The sequence below is a fragment of the Cervus elaphus genome, chromosome 5 (assembly GCF_910594005.1).
Source record: "Cervus elaphus chromosome 5, mCerEla1.1, whole genome shotgun sequence".
Lineage (NCBI taxonomy): Eukaryota > Metazoa > Chordata > Mammalia > Artiodactyla > Cervidae > Cervus > Cervus elaphus.
In genome coordinates, this window is record NC_057819.1 from 59343016 (window position 1) to 59361344 (window position 18329).

Consider the following 18329-nt stretch of genomic DNA (forward strand, 5'->3'; position numbering starts at 1 on the left):
CCACCAGGGAATTCCCAGCACCCTTCCATTTTTATAAATCACATAACAAAAGCTCTAAGAAATAACCAGCAAGACCAGCAAAGGAGTATTAGCAAAGATCCGATTTCAAATTTATCTGACTGAGTCTAGAACCATACTCTGCCACAATACTATACTGATTCCATGACTTAACGGGCTTGCCAAATTAGATCCTTGATGGACAGACTATACAGAAGTAAATATTACCTTCCAGTTATAAAACAGTAGAATTTTTCTCTGTAATACAACTGCTGTAAACTATATTGAACCACATCAAATTACTAGTAAAAACTTTCTTTATAAAAAGTTATCTTTGGGACTTTCCCTGGTGGTCCAGTGGCTAAGACTCCACGCTCCCAATGCAGGGGGCCCAGGTTCGATCTCTGTTCAGCGAACTAGATCCCAAATGCCACAACTAAGAGATCCCACATGATAAAAAATATATATATATTTTTACAAAGTAAGTAAATAAAAAGTATCTTTAATATAGGACTTCCCTAGGTAAGTTCATGAATTCATGAACTCTAAACTGCAAGATTTTGTACTTATATGAGTGTGCATATTTTTAGGGCCTGGGGCTCCACAGATGCCGTCAGATTCTGTGAGCAATAAAAAATTTTTGCTCTGTAAGTAATATTTCTCCACTGTGTTCCCAAAAAATGGACTAGCATTTCTCTCATCTACTCATAACAAGAGTAATCAGAGCCGAAAAAATGATTTAATGATACATATTTTTGAATGGTATGCAGCATATTTGTGTTTTAACCTTTTTTTTTTTTTTAATATTGGAGTATAGTTGATTAACAATGTTGTGTTAGTTCCAGGTGTATAACAGTTGTACATATACACGTATCTATTCTTTTTCAAATTCTTTTCCCATTTAGGTTATTACAGAGTGTTCGGCAGCGTTCCCTGTGCACTACAGTGGACCCTTGTTGGTTATCTAGTTTAAATGTAGCAGTGTGTACAGGTCGACTTAAGACTCTCTTCTTAACCATACATATCACTTAAAACTACTTTTAAAAAACAAAGAGAGAAAAAAAAAAAAACAAAGAAAGAGCAAATTTTGAAAGATTTAACCAGTCTCCCTTGACTGGAAACTTCACATTCAATTTTCTGACACTGACTCAAATGCTTAGAGGATTAAGACAACATTTTTTTTTTTTTTAAAGAAAAACAACAAAAAATTAGACAAGATATACCTGCAAGATCATGAACAGGGTAGACAGCCTGTTCCCAGCATGTTTCCTCACTAGGACTTGTGGATAAACTGTGCTCGTCATCAAGCTGGAGTACAAACCAAACCACAATGGCATCAAGTATGCCTTCCTTAGTGACGGGGATACCAATCTTATCAGGTTTGTTAGTTGCAAGGCTTTTTAATTCCTGATAAAAAGGTAAAAGGAATAAGAGAATTTTAGACATTTAATACATGCATGCCCCAGTATCATATCACTTCTCATTTCTATAAGTTCTCAGCCCCACCCAGAACCCTTAGGGGACCAAAATCACAGCACACCTATAACCATCTAAGCATACTGAATGGGAAGATGTGATATACAGTATATGGTAGGGAATACCGCGAGTCATTACAATGAGGCAGATACATACTACTGATGTAGAAAAAGTCCACGACATACTGTTGAATGAAGGCAGCAAGTGGTGAAGCAAGAGGGATTATTCTATTCTAAAAAATGTGTGTGTGCATTCGTATGTGTGTGTGTGTGTGTGTGCAGATTAGAAAAGCAAGTCTGAAAAGATATATTTCAAGCTGGTGACCTGGGGAAAGAAGGACCCAGATTTTAAAAAGGAAGATACATACTTTTTCTTCTTCCTTTTTAATGTATTACTTGAAAATGTTAAACAGGCAGATATTACTTTCAAATTTAAGGTCTTAATGTGTTTTTTGGGGGGCTGTTGCGGAGAAGAAACATTAAAATATTGGAACAATGTTGGTGAACACGTGGAGATTCGGGGAGCAGGATGCTCTTGGAGACGGCACGGAAGCCCTGTTCGCCTTCGCTCACCCCTATCCCTAAGCATCTCCTCATGTGACTGTCCCCAAGTTACATCCCTGTCTAATAAGCCTAATAAGTAAAAAGGGTAATAAGTAATGCTTAAGAGCCTAATAAGTAACATGCTTCCCTGATTTTGTGAGCCACTCTAGTAAATCAATAGAACTCAGATCATTGGAACTTAACAATTTATGGATTATCACTTAGTAAAGAATCCACCTGCAATGCAGGAGATGCCAGTTGGGGAGAAGTCAATTCCTGGGTTGGGAAGTTCCACCGGAGAAGGGATAGGCTACCCACTCCAGTATTCTTGGGCTTCCCCTGTGGCTCAGCTGATAAAGAATCTGCCTGCAATGCGGGAGACCTGGGTTCGATCCCTGGGTTGGGAAGATCCCCTGAAAAAGGGAACGGCTATCCACTCCAGTAGAGAATTCCATGGACCGTATAGTCCATGGGGCCACAAAGAGTCAGACATGAGTGAGTGAATTTCACTCACTTTGAAGCACAGATGTTAACCTGGGTTTGTGTCTGGAGACTGAGGAGGGGTGGGGGAAGGGGTAAGGACCAAGGAAGGGAGGTGTGTAGTCATGCAGGGATGAGGACTTAAAAGAACAAAAAAAATTGTAATACTGCTGTATCAGAAAACAAATGCTGGCAAAGCTCAGCCTCAGCAATGCCAAAGTATTAATTTAGTTCCAAATCACCTCAAAACAAAACAAAAAAACCTATTAACAATTAATAGGGGAAAGCTTTTATTAAATTATAAAGATCTTAGGTGAAAATGACACTCACAAAGTCTTCTGTCCCCTGGCAAGTTTCATCTCAAAATCTTAACGTACTTAAGGTTAATATACTTAAACATTTAGCCTTACTTAGAGATCACCAGAGAAGGACTCGTAACTTTCTCAAACTCCTTGAGCTCTTTCTCTGCTCAGTGCAGGCCCGCGCACACACAGATACATTAGGATGATGCCAGCTTCCTGGTTTGCCCAAGACTGTTTCTCAGGAACCTCTCAGTCCTGCGCAAGCCAAGACGGCTGGTCACCCTAACACCCAGACAACCTAGAGATCTGAGTTATGTTTCATGTCAAGGAAAACTGTTAATCTGAAATGAAAGAGAAATGCTGGAAGATCTAGGTTATAATTCCTGCCCTTGCATTCATATCGGGGGGGGTGGGGAGGAATTAACGTAACAGCACAAGGATAATTATAACTGTATTGCAATGCTGTTTTAAGAGCAACCTCAGGACTTCCTTGATGTTACAGTGGATAAGAATCCACCTGCCAATGCAGGGGAAACGGGTTTGATCCCTGGTCTGGGAAGATCCCACATGCCGTGGGACAACTAAGCTCTCACGCGGCAACTGCTGAAGTCCACAAGTCCTAGGGCCTGTGCTCCGCAACAAGAGAGGACACTGCGATGAGAAGCCCCTGCTCTGCAACAGAGTGACCTTCACTCGTCACAACTGGAAAAAGTCCAGGCGCAGCAACAAAGACCCAGTACAACCAAAAAGAAATAAATAAGCGAGCCACCTAAGAATACACGTGAAAGCACCAGGTACGTTGCACAGTCCCAAAACCTTTGGGATTTTTTCCCTCTGTATTTAAAAGTAAAGTAATTAGCCTCCAACTAATAAAAATAAATGAAAAATAAATAAATAAATGTTTTAAAATAAAAAGTTTATAAAACTTAAAAAAAAATAAAAGTAAAGCAAATAATCATTTTCCTTACACACAGTAAGTGGAATCCCATGCATACTCCTAAGACTGTCCTATGTATTAACTATTTTAAACAATGCATGAAATTTAATGCTTAAAACCAATAACTAAATATTTATTTTTACCTGAAGATTGTTGAAATCTACTGTCATAATTTCAAAGCACTCTGTCAAAGCCAAATATCCTCCAGGAACTCGACTCATCTTCTCGGTTGTATAAGGTTCAATTGTTTCTTCTCCATCTACAGAAGAATAAGCTGGGCTCTGAAACTTCACATTAGTTGGCAAACAGATTCCAGCAACGTCCTTAACACCCACCCTGGTGAGAAGGGGAATGAGAGAGGAAAGGGAAAAAGATGAGTTGGTTTGTTTTTTTTTCTTTTTTTTTTAAAGAATCAAGTAACACTGTCTAATATTGAATCCAGCAAAAATAAGCACAAAAATGCAATAAAACATCATAGACAAAGATTTCTTAAACACATTAACATACACAATCACTAACTATAAACGAAAACAAATAATAGGTGTATGCTAAAATTAAGAACTCCCCTCATCAAAAGATATCCAGGAAGAATGTTAAAGGCAAGCCACTGAGTAAAAGACATTTGTAATACATCTACTCAACAAAGGACAAATATCCAAAATATATTTCTTAATGCCCACAATAAAAGAAATCCAAAAATGGGCAAAAGACTCGGACACTTCACAAAAGAACAAATAGCCAATATGAAAAGTCAGTCGTGAGGGAAATGAAGTTAAAGCCACGCTACACAACCACCAGAATGGGGAAAATAAACAGTCCATATCAAGTATTGAAAAGTATACAAGCTTGTATACTACTGGTAGGAATATAAAATTAAAAAGACCACTTTGGAAGAGTTTCATAGTTCCTATTCAGGCTGAACATGACTATTCTAGATTCACTCTTAATATGGGAACCTCAAGGTGTCTGACATTTGCACTTCCAGAAACATGGCCAAGGGAAATTCATACACACAACCACCAAAAGAATGTTTAAGAATGTTTATAGCTGTGCTATAAACACAATACTCCCCAAACTGGATATGACCTAAACATCCATCAACAGCAAAATGGAGGAATGCATTGTGGTGTATTCATCAGACAGGCATATTCCGCAGCAATGAAAATCAACAAACCACACACAAGAACACAGACATGTTGAAATAAGGAAGGCAAGCATGAGACTTCATACTGTATGATACCATTTGTGTGAAATTCAAAACAGGCAAAATAATCTATGGTGTCAGAAGTCAAGACAGTAGACACTCTTGGGGGTGTGGGGCGCTGGTAACTGGAAGGGGTTTCTTCCTAAGGACCTGGTAGGTTGGGGGTGGGGTTCTGGACCTTGATCTGAGCACTGGTACATAGTGTATCAACTTCTTGAATCCATCATAAATGTATGGTTTCTGTGCTTGCTGTAACAATGTTTGATGTCAATAAAAATTTACACTGGAAAAAACACTTGATGAGCATTTTAGAAACACCATCTTGTAACAGGAAACACTTCAACCTCCTCTCATACACACTCATTTATTAGCCTGTCTGTCTTTACAGGGCTTTATACAGTCTACTTTTAGAAATTATTTTCTTATATTCTAAAAAGATGGACTATCAAATGGAAGTATTAATGAGTTTAACCATAATTAAATTAGAAATCACAAGTTACAGAAACAAAAAGAATGTGACAAGTTCCCTTTCAATTTCTTACCTAGTACATGAACATAAACTTACTGTCAAAACTTCAAACAATGTAGTAAAAAGTGAAAGTCCACCTTCATAGCATCCATTTCCTCCCTGTGAGAAGTTTGATGTGTGTGCCCTCTCACCTTTTTCTTTCCGTGTAATCATATGTATGTATGTTGCTCAGACCCACTATACTTATTTTCCTCTGCTCTTAACTCTTTATTTTGAAAATGATTTCAAATGTATAGAAAGGCTTCCAGTGTGGTCTAAAGAACTCTCACATCCTTTAATCATCAAGTTTTTAATAGTCTACCACATTATTTGTACCATATTCTCTCTCTCTCCACATATACTCTTTCTTCTGAACCATTTGAGAGAAAATTGCATTCATCATACCCATTTATCCTTTCACAGATATACTTCAGTGTATCTTTATTATAAACAAAAGGATATTTTCTTAGTCATAACACATCAAATGCAGTATTATTTCATCTTCATACTAGAATATAGTTTATATTCTGTATTTAGTAACTGAATCAATAAATCAAAACTGTCTTGTATAATTTCCCCCCTGCTCCCAATACAGGATCATGGTTTCAATTTAGCTGTCCTATCCTTTAAATCTCTTCAATTTTTGTTTCTCATAATGCGGACAATTTTATTTTGTTTTGGTCATACCATGTTGCTTGCAGGATCTTAGTTCCATTTATTAATCTATTTGTTATAAGTAGGGATTTATGGATTCTTACTTTATTCAATGGAACTGCCCTTATATATCTTGGTGCTTAAAATGTCCAAGATTTGGCCAGCGGGAGACACTTCCAAACATGCTCCTGTGACCTTTAATCACCCACATCATTTTCTTCAGCAGTTCCTTAAATTTCTGACCCAAGTTATTTCACAGTCATCTTCAGTCTGTTCTGCCCCAGTCTGGGAAGCAGCCATTTCTTCAAGGAGTTACAATTCCCCGTGGTGAGGAATGGTATTCAAAAGCCAAGATTTCAGGGCCATGTATGCTCACTGCTCCTAGAATTATGGCTTCTTTTTCACTAATCGTCATTAACTTCTTTCCCTCTCTACATATGCACCTTAACTGTTTCCTTTAAAGTACTGCACCGGAAAAAAAAAATAAAGTACTGCACTGGGTGAATGCTTCATCAGATGCTTTTTGGTTTTTCCAATTACAGTGTTATAGTAAGCATCCCTGTACACATTTATTAGGACAAATTATCAGAAGTAGAAACATTACATAAAAGACTATACACACCTTTAGTTTTGTTAGATAACACCAAATTGAGCTACTAAAATGTTGCACCAAAAGGGTATACATTTTCCCCATATCTATGAGAAAATAGGCTTCCCTAGTGGCTCAGTGGTAAAGAATGCATCTGCCAATGCAGGAGACCCAGGTTCAATGTCTGGGCCAGGAAGATCCCCTGGAGAAGGGAATGGTAACCCACTCCAGTATTCTTGTCTGGGAAATCCCACGAACAAGGAACCTGGTGGGCTACAGTTCATGGGGTCTCAAAAAGTCGGACACAATTTAGCAACTAAACAACAACATGAGAAAGTAGGATATTATCTCTTTCGTTGGCCCCACTGTGTGGCTTGCAGGATCTCACTTTCCCAACCAGGGATCAAACCTGGGGCCTTGGCAGTGAAAGTGTGGCGTCCCAACCACTGGGCCACCAGGGAATTCCCCTTATCAATCATTTTTAATGTTTCAGAATGTAAACAGTTAAAAATGTTATCCTATTAATTTCCATTTCTCTCATTAATAGACAATTGCAAATATGTTTCAGTTCAGTTCAGTCGCTCAGTCCTGTCTGACTCTTTGCAACCCCATGGACTGCAGCACGCCAGGCCTCCCTGTCCATCACCAACTCCCGGAGTTCACCCAAACTCATGTCCATTGAGTCAGTGATGCCATCCAACCATCTCATCCTCTGTCGTCCCTTTCTCCTCCTGCCCTCAATCCTTCCCAGCATCAGGGTCTTTTCAAATGAATCAGCTCTTCACATCAGGTGGCCAAAGTACTGGAGTTTCAGCTTCAACATCATTCCTTCCAGTGAACACTCAGGATTGATCACCTTTAGGACGCACTGGCTGATCTCCTTGCAGTCCAAGGGACTCTCAAGAGTCTTCTCCAACTTAACTTTATTCTAAAAGTTGGAAATTTTACCTCAGCTGTCATCTGCCTTTTAACTTTATACTGTCTTTCACCAGATATTCAATTTTCTTTTAATGTGTTAAATTTGTCCATCTTTTATGGCTTCTAGATTCTCCCTCTGTTTTGCTTTGGAAAGCCTTCACCACTTAATGAATTTTTTACACTTAGATACTTAATTCATTTTGGAATCAAAAGTAAAGATCTAACTTTAACCATTTGAAGGACAGGGAGGCTGGTGTGCTGCAGTCCAAGGAGTTGCAAAGAGTCAGACACGACTGAGCACCTGAAGAACAACAATTTTACCCAAGTGAAGCACTTCCTCTCCATTTACTGAACAGTTTATCCTTTCTCCACTCATATGAAATACCTCATCTGTATCACATACTAAATCCCTATAAATTCAAAGGTGTATCTAGAGTCTTTATTGTGTTACACTGATCTGTTTTTTCTATTTCTGCATCAATAAATTACTGTTTTTTATTTCTAGTTTTTATATCTAATAAACCAAGTTTCTTAAAACCTAAAACCTCTAAAGTCTGGGAACTGCAACACTAGGAAACTACTCTTAAGAAATCATGAAGCACATCTATTAACATGAAGAGGCTCACTAGAGCTAATATATTTACTGATATTTTAATAGATTTACTGATACTGATCATTTTTACTGAAGCAAAATGAAATTTATACACACACACATTTACTTACACAGAGCTGACAACCAACTATCTCACTCTAATTCAGCCAATCTGCTGGCAAAGGCCACTTTCTGGTTAGTGCCTGTGCCTGACCAATCACTAACTACTTTACTTATCACCCTGTAACATACACTGAGGAGTGTAAGGAGGAATATACTATGAAGATGAGCAGTAGTTATCTACCAGTGAGGCGCTCAGGATGATTTTTATTTTCTTCTTTCAATCACCAGTATTTCCTAAAATATTTATGTGTTACATTTACTACTACTGAGTTATCAGATGGAGGGCCTCCTTAAAAAGTCCTGAAACAATATGGATCAACACTTCAGCAAAATAAAAAATTCATTAATGTTCAAAAAAAAGAACCAAGAAGTTTTTATAACTAAAAAAAATTTTCACCTGTATCACACTGCATAAATCTCAGAATCTCGAGGGTACTAAGATCCTGAAATTTCATCCCATGCACCAATAAAACATTATAATATCAACAGTTATTAAGAACAGAAAACTGGGAGAAATAAAATTATTTTCACACGGAAATTTTTATTTCACTCTAAAATTAGTTTGAACTTAGTATTTTTCTCATGAATTTATCACACATCAAAAGGATACTATATTGTATCAAAATTAAATTCTCCACTAGAAAACTGAAAGCTGATTGTTAATCCAAGAGTCTTATTTTTGAAGAAAGTTTTAAAGACAAAAAAAAAAAAGCAAAAATAAAATTAAGACTGGAATAAATATCATGAATTTTAAGGTCAGAAGATAATACATTCTCATCCGAAAGTCCACTAAATAACCTTTTAAGTATAGGCAACTCCTCAAAATTACTGAAATATTTTTTAATATTTACTGTTTAAATAATCACTTACCTATGATGTCTTCTTATCTCTGCACATTCTACTGCCATCCCAAATATAACAGCACTTGCTGGTATAACTTTCCCATATTTTTCACAATTACCATTTTCACCTTTGGTCTAAAAATATAACAGTAAAAATTATATTCTGCTACTTTGATGTCAACATATTTTTGTCAAAATATGTGTGTATGATGGCAAGCTATGAAAATTTATAAGAAAGCTTAGAAAAACAATAGTTAATGATAAGCAGATTAAGTTTTTTTTCCTTTAAAAGTTTATTTCCATTTATATATATATATGAATGTATGTGTATAAGTATACATATATCATATATATGTGTGTGTGTGTGAATATACATATAAATTTTTTTCTTTTTTTAAGTACTAGTAAGAAGAAAGGGAGGGAGGGAGGTGGGAGCTAGAAGCCTCTAATTTGCACACAAGAAAAGATCTTTGGGTATGGCTTTAATGAAGAGGCCAAAATCACCATTACCTACTTGAAAAACAAACTGCCCTTTTTTCAACCTTTCATTAGCTATTTTAAATCCAAATAATTTTCTGTAAGTAGTCAATTCTTATTACATGTTAAAATCCTTTCTTTCATAATACATATATCAATATATACATGAAAGCTACAGTTTATGGGCCACAGTAGAGGATTTCAATGTAAAATACAACTTGGCAATTATAAGAGTCAGTTCTGTCCAGCCTAGGTCCAAGTGGTACCTTAAAATCATACCACACCAGTTACCCACTACATTCCCTTTTGGTAAATTTGCCAAATATACAGTATGAGCAGTGAAGCTTTACAGCTCAAAATACTTCCATTTCTCAACCTCACTCAAGAATTCCAGAGTCAATCCCTTCATCACATAACCTCAATTCCTAAGAACTCCTGCCTGTATACCCCACTTGGGCACACAAGAATACACTGCACTATGTTATTAAACATATTTTGTTCACACAGATTTCTTGCCAGCTATATAGTATGTACCTCAATAGTGGGACGCATCTCCTATTGCTTTGCAACTACGCTAGGGGCTCAATGAACCATCTACTGAATAATGAATTCTTAATCAAATTTAAGTGTTTTCATGCTGCTTACCTTTGGCTGCAAAAGTAAATGCTCCCATGCATGAATCAAACTCTCCACAATTCCTTCTCCAAATAAACCTGCATCGACAGTTTCTGTTACAACTAGGGACACTCTATAGAATGATTTTTTAAAGATATATGTAAGTAAAATATCATGCTATTTATGTAAAAGATGTCAAAGCTGAGAGAAGGAAGAATATATTATAGACACAGCACAAATATAAAATTTTCTCGTACATTTCATGTTTAACATCTACCCTTGAATCCTAAGGAACTCTAATGTTGCTCCAAGGCTCCTCTGTTCTCCACTGGCAGCTTCCTGGCGGGGACAGTAGGGGTCACAGACAAACTTCACTTGACCTGCTGCCTCCTGGGTTATTCTTTCATTGCCTAGACCCTAAGGATTGGTTCATATCCGTTACTTTTACCAGTCCCGCTCCTTAACCCTGAGTAACTGGACATCCATCCCCAATGTTCTATACAAATACTTCCTACCATCAGTGACTCCCCTACAGTGCAGGAGAGAGCCTCCCCTCCAAACCCTTCCCCCACTTCCATTACCCATGTTTACCTCTCATATGTTGACTGTCCCCCTCCTGTCGCCTCTCGTGCTTTACCCACACCTGGAGTTTTCACCAAAGCCTAACCCGCAGAGTTCTTGTCTCTCTCTATTCTTTCTAGAAAATCTCACCCAAAAACACACCCAAAAAAAGTTTCTCCCTTCATTGAACTTCTTTAGTACTCACTGCCAATATCATTCATTTCTGTAGTTACAAGAAAAAGATATTTTCAAGCAGAGCCTCTGGAGAAGGAAATGGCAACCCATTCCAGTATTCTTGCCTAAGAAATCCCAAGGAGAGGGGACCCTGGCAGGCTACAGTCCACAGGGTTGCAAAGAGTTGGACATGACTTAGTGACTAGACAACAACAGATTATTATTATTATAAACCATATCTCTTCATTCAAAGCCAATACATCCTTTCTATAGAACTATGTGTGAGAAAAAAGTGGATTAAGGTAATGTAACTTTGACTCACACTATGTACTGAATTGGGTACCAACCAAAAGTCACACTGAAGTGCTAACTCCCAGTGTGACTGTATTTGGAGATAGATCTTTACGAGGTTAATTAAGGTTCAATGAGGTCATAAGAGTGAAGTCCTAATCTGATGGGACCTGTGTCCTAATAAAAGTGGAGGTGATCAAAGCACTGATCTCTCTCTCCTCGCGGGCACAGAGGAAAGGCCATGTAAGGACACAACAGGACGACCATCTGTAAAGCCAGCAAGAGAGCTCCTGCCGGAAACCAAATCTGCCAGCACCCATGATCATGGACTTTCAGCCTCCAGAGCTGTGAGAAGATAAACGTCTGTAATTCCAGCCACTCTGTGGGATTTTGTTAACGGCAGCCTGATCAGACTAAGACAATTGAGGACACTATTTCTATAAAATGTATTTAATATCTGCCTCAATAATCTAACAGGACTTCTTTCATGAAAACAAACCTAGAGACAATTGAAAAGCATAACTATCGTGTAAATTTAAATATTCTTATACATATACGGAAGAAGACTTTTCAAAATCATAGTCCCATGGATGACAGAGTACAAAAAAGCCCTGTTTCAATGTGAACTGAATTTAAGTAAGACGAAAAGAGAGACTGCCCAGGGGAGGTAGTAACACAAGTGCTACACAGAGAAAAGTGTATCTAAAAACGATAGTTTGTTGGACCAGACGATTTTTAAATCCCCTCTAGCTCTAAAATTCCATCCCCTTGTGATATGGATCAAAATGAATTAACACTAAAAAGTTGAGACTTATGACATAATATTCAAAGCATTTGAAGAGGGGAAGTCAAAATATGTTGACAGCTGATGCTTCCAAAGCTTTCATTTTAGCCAAGAATATTACTACCGAATGGGATTAAGTCCATCAAGCTTAATCTACTCACGCATTACGTTTACAATTTTTAAATAGCTATGTACCATAGGAGGCATGATCCATTTTCACGACCAGAATACCAGAATGAACAAAGATAAAGTAACTTGCTAAAGCTGACGTTTATTGATTAAATCCCTTGCTGCATATTTTTCTCAAGATCTTCAAATCTTCTTTGTCAAGAATATGACATTATGAAAATTCATCTTATGCTGAACTATCCTATATCTGTACCTTCACAATATAAAGGTTTCAGCATTTCTATTTGGACTAGAAGCTAGAAATGTGACTATCTTAATTCTTAAGAAGTAAAACAGTGGATTATAAACAGTAAAATTAGTTCATGGCGTAATACCTTTCAGGAATGTGTTTTGGAATTTTTATGTCAAGCGACTTCATGTGTAAGAGTTTGATCCCTTCTTCCATCTTGTTTGCTGCCACTACATCACAGGCAAGTTCATACATGGTCTTGGATAACTCACAGGCATAGACAGAATGTGCTCCAGCTTTCCTAGCAAACATGCTACAGGGGGAAAAAGTGTTCCATCAAAAAAATTTCTTTTCAAATTTCAGTGAAATTACGAAACACGGGGTTTTCCTTTTATTCTTTACCACAACCATTATTTACTCTGCATTTGAAAAAACGAACTAATATTCTAGCCAAGAAACAAATCAGACAATAAATCGTAACATCCACCTTACTAAGACAACTGTCATGCAGAAGGCTAATAGCTTTTAAAAACTAGACTCAACCAGAATGTTAATGTAAAACCTACTTGTAAAAGCATTATGCAAAATTTCAATGATAACTCCAAATGTTTCTTGATGGCTATGTCAAGTTCTTAATAAAGAAAAAGTTATAGTGAAAATGACAATAATAATAGCTGCATGAATAATCTTAACAAGATTATGAGAAATAAATTAATCTCTATTTTTAAATTTCACTGTCAAAATTTTCGACATTTGATAAAATCTTTAATTTACATTAGTATACATGTATATGTAATTAAAACACAATTCCAACAAACCTAAGTATTCCAGTTCCTGCTCCAATATCCAAAACACTTTTGGAGCCCGAACACACCGCCTTTTGGATTGCTGCGTTATAAATCGTGTTCCTTTTGGTGTCATTAAGCATGATAAAGTGCCAGCGTTCCACCAACCAGTTTGCAACACGATAAAAATTCTCCTTTGCATCATTGAAATCAGGGTTGAGCTTCACTGCTTTATGAAAATACCCAGCTGCTTCATCTCTAAAGCCCATTCTAGAATGAAAAATGACAAATGAAACATTCAACTATACACTGTTAATGCCTTGGTTCATGTCACTCATCTAGCCTGAGAACCTCCCCCTCCAGCACCCCAAATCCTACCCAACACAAGTGCCATCTCCTTGGGAAGCCTTCAGTGAGGACTGCGAGTCTCATTTACTTCTTTCCTTTCTGAATCCCTATTATATTTATGCATTCCAGGACACTAACAAGGGCCTGACTATGAAATAACTACTTTACTATTGTATAGTAGAAGCTCTCCTAGTCATCTTCCATTTAAACAACTTTCTAGAACACCAGGTTTCTAAAAACCACTTCCACTGTAAAAGATACTAATGCCTATGGCTAGCAGGTGTCTCTCTGCTGTGCCTTCAACTGAGCAGAATGGTCATCAAGAGTTAGCATATTTGCAGCCAGACCAATTTACACTTGTTACTAGAATTATACATTTTGTTGTACTTGTTACAAAAATTATATATTTTAATTAAAAATAACAGAAACCAAGTGAATATGACTGCAAAAAGAGAGTCATTGTGTCTGAAGAAAAAAAATCAAAGGTGAGTCACCCAAAAATTACTACTGAATTATATATGAGCAAATCAATAACAAAAGACGGAAGGAAAAAAACTTCTCAAACCACCTTGCTTCTTAAACCATCTAAAAACTCCCTCTCTTTGTAAAATAGCTACCCACCCGTAGGCCAGCACACTTGTACTGCACAGGGTTAGCTGCTGTGTAGCTCCCACACCAGATTTCAGAGCCATCAGAGTGGCCCATGCTCTCCTCAACAAGTGAGATACCTGACCACGTGCTTGGATTTACGCAAACTGCTATTCAGGTTTCTAAATGTTCACTCACAATTTCTATTCCTATACCTCTCTGTTACTGATGGGTGATTTATGCACCACACCAGCGTATGGTCCACATGATGAAGAGAACTGAGCCGGCAGAACCCTTCCATACTCATGCTTCTTTGCAAGCAGCTCTAAGCATCCCACGAATTTTAGAGAAACAGAATCAGACTATTCATTTTGGGTATGGTATAAGCAAAAAAAAAAAAAAACATTGTAGAACCCAAAGAGTGAATGGCACTCTTAGGAAAGGAAATGCCAAGTTTCCAGGAAGTTCTGGAGAACAGGTTTACAAGAAGGTTCCCCAGCAAGGGACCTCAGTGACTTCTCTGCCACCCTGGCAATCAGGCTATGTCCTCTCCAACAAGGTCTGTATATCTCAGTCCAGGGAAAGGAACTCTTTCATGGATACCTGATCTCGGCCCCAAGGGCAGCAGCTATTACACAGTATATGATGTAAAATTATTATATATTGTATCTACTACTCCTACACGCTTCTGAGTTCTCTTTACTTCTCACTAGCCAACTCTCTAGTCTGATCCCTTTAAAGTTAATAATTCTTTGTAGTAAACTTTCCCTGCTCAAATTACTGTACTACACATTTATCCAATCCAGACAGATCCAGAATAATTCTGAACTTGTAATACTGAAACCAACGCACACCTGAAGAGATGCTCCCCCATACTGTTGCAAATCACTTCATCATCAGGAAACAGTTCCAAGGCTTGCTCATAGCAGCCAAGTAGGTCTTGTGTTCTACTGAGAGCATCAAGTTCTTCAGCCCATCTGAAGAGCGTATACTGAAAAGTTTCCTTCACAAAAGAGAACAGTAAATTAGTCAATAACATAAATGATGAAAGAATACTCAACACAACTTGAAGAGTCCACAGAAAATAAAACTTAATGACAATTGAAAATTACCTTAAGTCTTATTTGGCTTTAATAGGCCTGTTTACTGAATAAACAAATGCATAAATGAGTAAATTTTATCACCTACATGGTAGTAAAAGGCAAAATTAAGACAGTTTGACATTCATCCCCAAGGCATCACCTACACTGATGGATGCAACATCTATATGTCAAATCAAGACCCTCTCTTCTGAACCTCAGGCCCATAATTACCGCTCCCTAGTAGTCATCTCAACCAGGGACTGCACCCTTACCCAATCTCAGACTCAGCTCAACCCAAACATTTCCTGACCAGTGCGCAGAGAAGAGCACTGAACAACAATCCTGTTCCTATCCTGACAGAGGCCTCACAGAGAGAAATTCAACATACAATTTTGAAAAAAATTCAAAGTGTTCTAAACTGAACTCGTAACATTCTTCTCACAAAGGTTAAGGTACCACCCAACCTCAGACTGTGAAGTCACCTTATAATGCTACCTTAACTCCATAACAATTAATTTCAAACCCAGAAAATTCTCTCTCATTATCGTTAAATCTGTCACCTCTCCCCGCGTTGTGGGGGCCTTTCACTCATACTTCATGCCTCTTTGCACCCAATACAATGTGGGCCTTGTGACCACTTGCTGCTGCTGCTGCTGCTGCTGCTAAGTCGCTCAGTTGCGTCCGACTCTGTTCGACCCCATAGACGGCAGCCCACCAGGCTCCTCCGTCCCTGGGATTCTCCAGGCAAGAACACTGGAGTGGGTTGCCATTTCCTTCTCCAATGCATGAAAGTGAAAAGTGAAAGGGAAGTCGCTCAGTCGTGTCCGACTCTTAGCAACCCCATGGACTGCAGCCCACCAGGCGCCTCCGTCCATGGGATTTTCCAGGCAAGAGGACTGGAGCGGGGTGCCATTGCCTTCTCCAGTGACCACTTGCTAGACAACAGCAATTGCCTTCCCACAGTCACCCTCACTCCCGTCGCATCTCCCTCCCAACATTCTCCACGCTGCAACCCAGTGTAGACAGAGCAGCCTGCAGTCATTCCAGCTTTATCACGGACAACATTTATATCATCTTCCCATATTTTCTACAGGAGAGTTAAACCTGAAACAGAATTTTAATGGAATTCACTAGAGAGACAAGGATAGGATGAAGATTCTAGAGTGTGGGAGAAAAAAAAAACACAGATTACATGAAATGGATTGGGGAATTTATAGGTAAGGAGCTTGGCATGGCTGAAGTGTGAGGAAGGGAAGTAGAAGGAAATAAGACTAAAGAAATAGGTCTTTCACAGAGGCCCTTGAAAAGAAATATGGGACTTTGTTTTGCAGGAAATAGAGTTAGTTACTTAACCCTACTGAACATCAGGAATTGAAATACAAACTTTATATATATTTTTAATACACACCGTCCCTGTTTTACAAGAGGAAACTAAGGAGCAAAGAACTGAGGGAAAAGCATTTGGATGGATCCATTATTCTATGTCTGCCTACCTAGAAGAGCAAACTCAATCTCAAGGTAACACTTTCTCCTCCTTGAGGCTAGCTGGTCCTGGAATTTACACTAAGTTTTTGTGAACTATAAATATCTATACAAAATTGACATCTATTGGGAAGAAGTCGGGGATTCTGGGATCCTATCCAAAATATCAACAGTCTTGAGGTTGAGAAACCTTCCATGAAATAAAGCAAAGTAGCTTCAGGTTGAAAACTGAATGCAAAATTAAGCTAAATCATTTTTTGAAATTCTTCTAAAGTAACCTGAAAAAAAAAAAAAAGTACAGAACTTCAACAGAGTAACTCTCACAAATAATCTAATAACTGAAACTTAAAGAATGCATCACCAAATGATTACTTCAGGCTAATTCCAAATTTAATTCAGCGTTGTTTCCACAACAGTAGAGAGGACAGACAAGTGCAAATGCCCTGGGGCAGGAACTTGCTAGAATTAGATACAGAACGTGACAGAAGATCACTGAAGGCCTCATGTGCAATATAACCTTTGGAATTTGAATGAAGTGCAAGTTTTGAAATGGACGAATGACACCATTCAGCTTCTGTTATGAAAAGCTCACGTTGGCTGTGTTGCAGAAGACAGTCTAGTTTCTCGAGCCAAAGCGAACTGCAAAAGTCAACAAGGGATGATTGAGGCTTGAATCAGGCTAGTAAAAAAGAAGGTGGTGAAAAGGAATACGATTCTGGATGTACATTTCGAGGGTCAGCAAAAGATATTTTCTAACAGGCTGGTTGCGGTTGCGAATAAAACAGTCAACGGTGAACAATAAACATTAATAACAACCACTAGGCACTTACAGTCCACACTCACTCCTCCAACTACCTAAGTATTAATTTACTTATACGAGAACAGAGGCTCGACCTGCGCAGAAGGGCCCTCCTCACCTTCACATCGTCTTTCAGCTCCGGCGCCAGGCTGAGCACGAGAAGGTAGTGGGCATAGGCGGTGCCGAAGTCCTGGGAACCCAGGCAATGCTCTGCGCTCTGCAACGACCGCGACACCAGCTCGTCCCGCCCAGCTGCCCCGGCGCCACTCCCGGCGCCCCGGCGGGGCCTGGGCCGCGAGTTCGGCATGACAGAGTCACCGGCAGAAATCTGCGCCAGTATCACCAACGGGAAGATGCCCTGGTAAACGGAAGGAGCAAACAGCCTCGCTGACACCACTTCCACGTAACTAACCGGAGCGCCAGAACCTGCACAGGTAACCTATTCCCTGGCCACCACAAGTTCGCCCACCTTCGCCAGGCAGAAGCCCCGCCCCTTCCCGGGAGGGCGGGTCCCATTGGCTGGCGGCGCCCGCTGCGCGAACGTCGGCACGCCCGACGTGAGCACGTCGGCGCCCCCCCCACCCCATTTAGGCGATAAGGCGTCCACCGCGCGTGCGCTTAGGAGACCTTCCTTAAAGACTTCTTTCTTGTTTGGGCGTTTGACAATAAACAATAATAGCTTTCTCCCTCTTTCCTGACTTCAGGAATCTGTGACCTCAGCTGGGACACCTAAACTCGGCCGCCCCAACCAAGCCGAAGCTGCACCCGCCCGCGAGGGAGGTGATATGTATGAGGAGAGATGGTCAGGCAGTTGTGGTGAT

At 39.0% G+C, this 18329-nt stretch overlaps 1 protein-coding gene across 1 annotated transcript in view; it reads right to left on the bottom strand.

Moving 5' to 3' along the window:
* Positions 1 to 18028, bottom strand: part of PRMT9 (protein arginine methyltransferase 9) — a 29342-nt gene extending 11314 nt beyond the window's left edge. The window contains exons 1-8 of the mRNA XM_043902570.1: positions 17627 to 18028; positions 15000 to 15148; positions 13243 to 13479; positions 12570 to 12737; positions 10287 to 10389; positions 9193 to 9299; positions 3878 to 4070; positions 1221 to 1404 (exon numbers count right to left, since the gene is read on the bottom strand). Coding sequence (XP_043758505.1) covers positions 1221 to 1404; positions 3878 to 4070; positions 9193 to 9299; positions 10287 to 10389; positions 12570 to 12737; positions 13243 to 13479; positions 15000 to 15148; positions 17627 to 17815 — 1330 coding nt within the window. The 5' untranslated portion in view covers positions 17816 to 18028. The remainder of the gene's footprint in view (positions 1 to 1220; positions 1405 to 3877; positions 4071 to 9192; positions 9300 to 10286; positions 10390 to 12569; positions 12738 to 13242; positions 13480 to 14999; positions 15149 to 17626) is intronic.
* Positions 18029 to 18329: the final 301 nt, after the last annotated feature.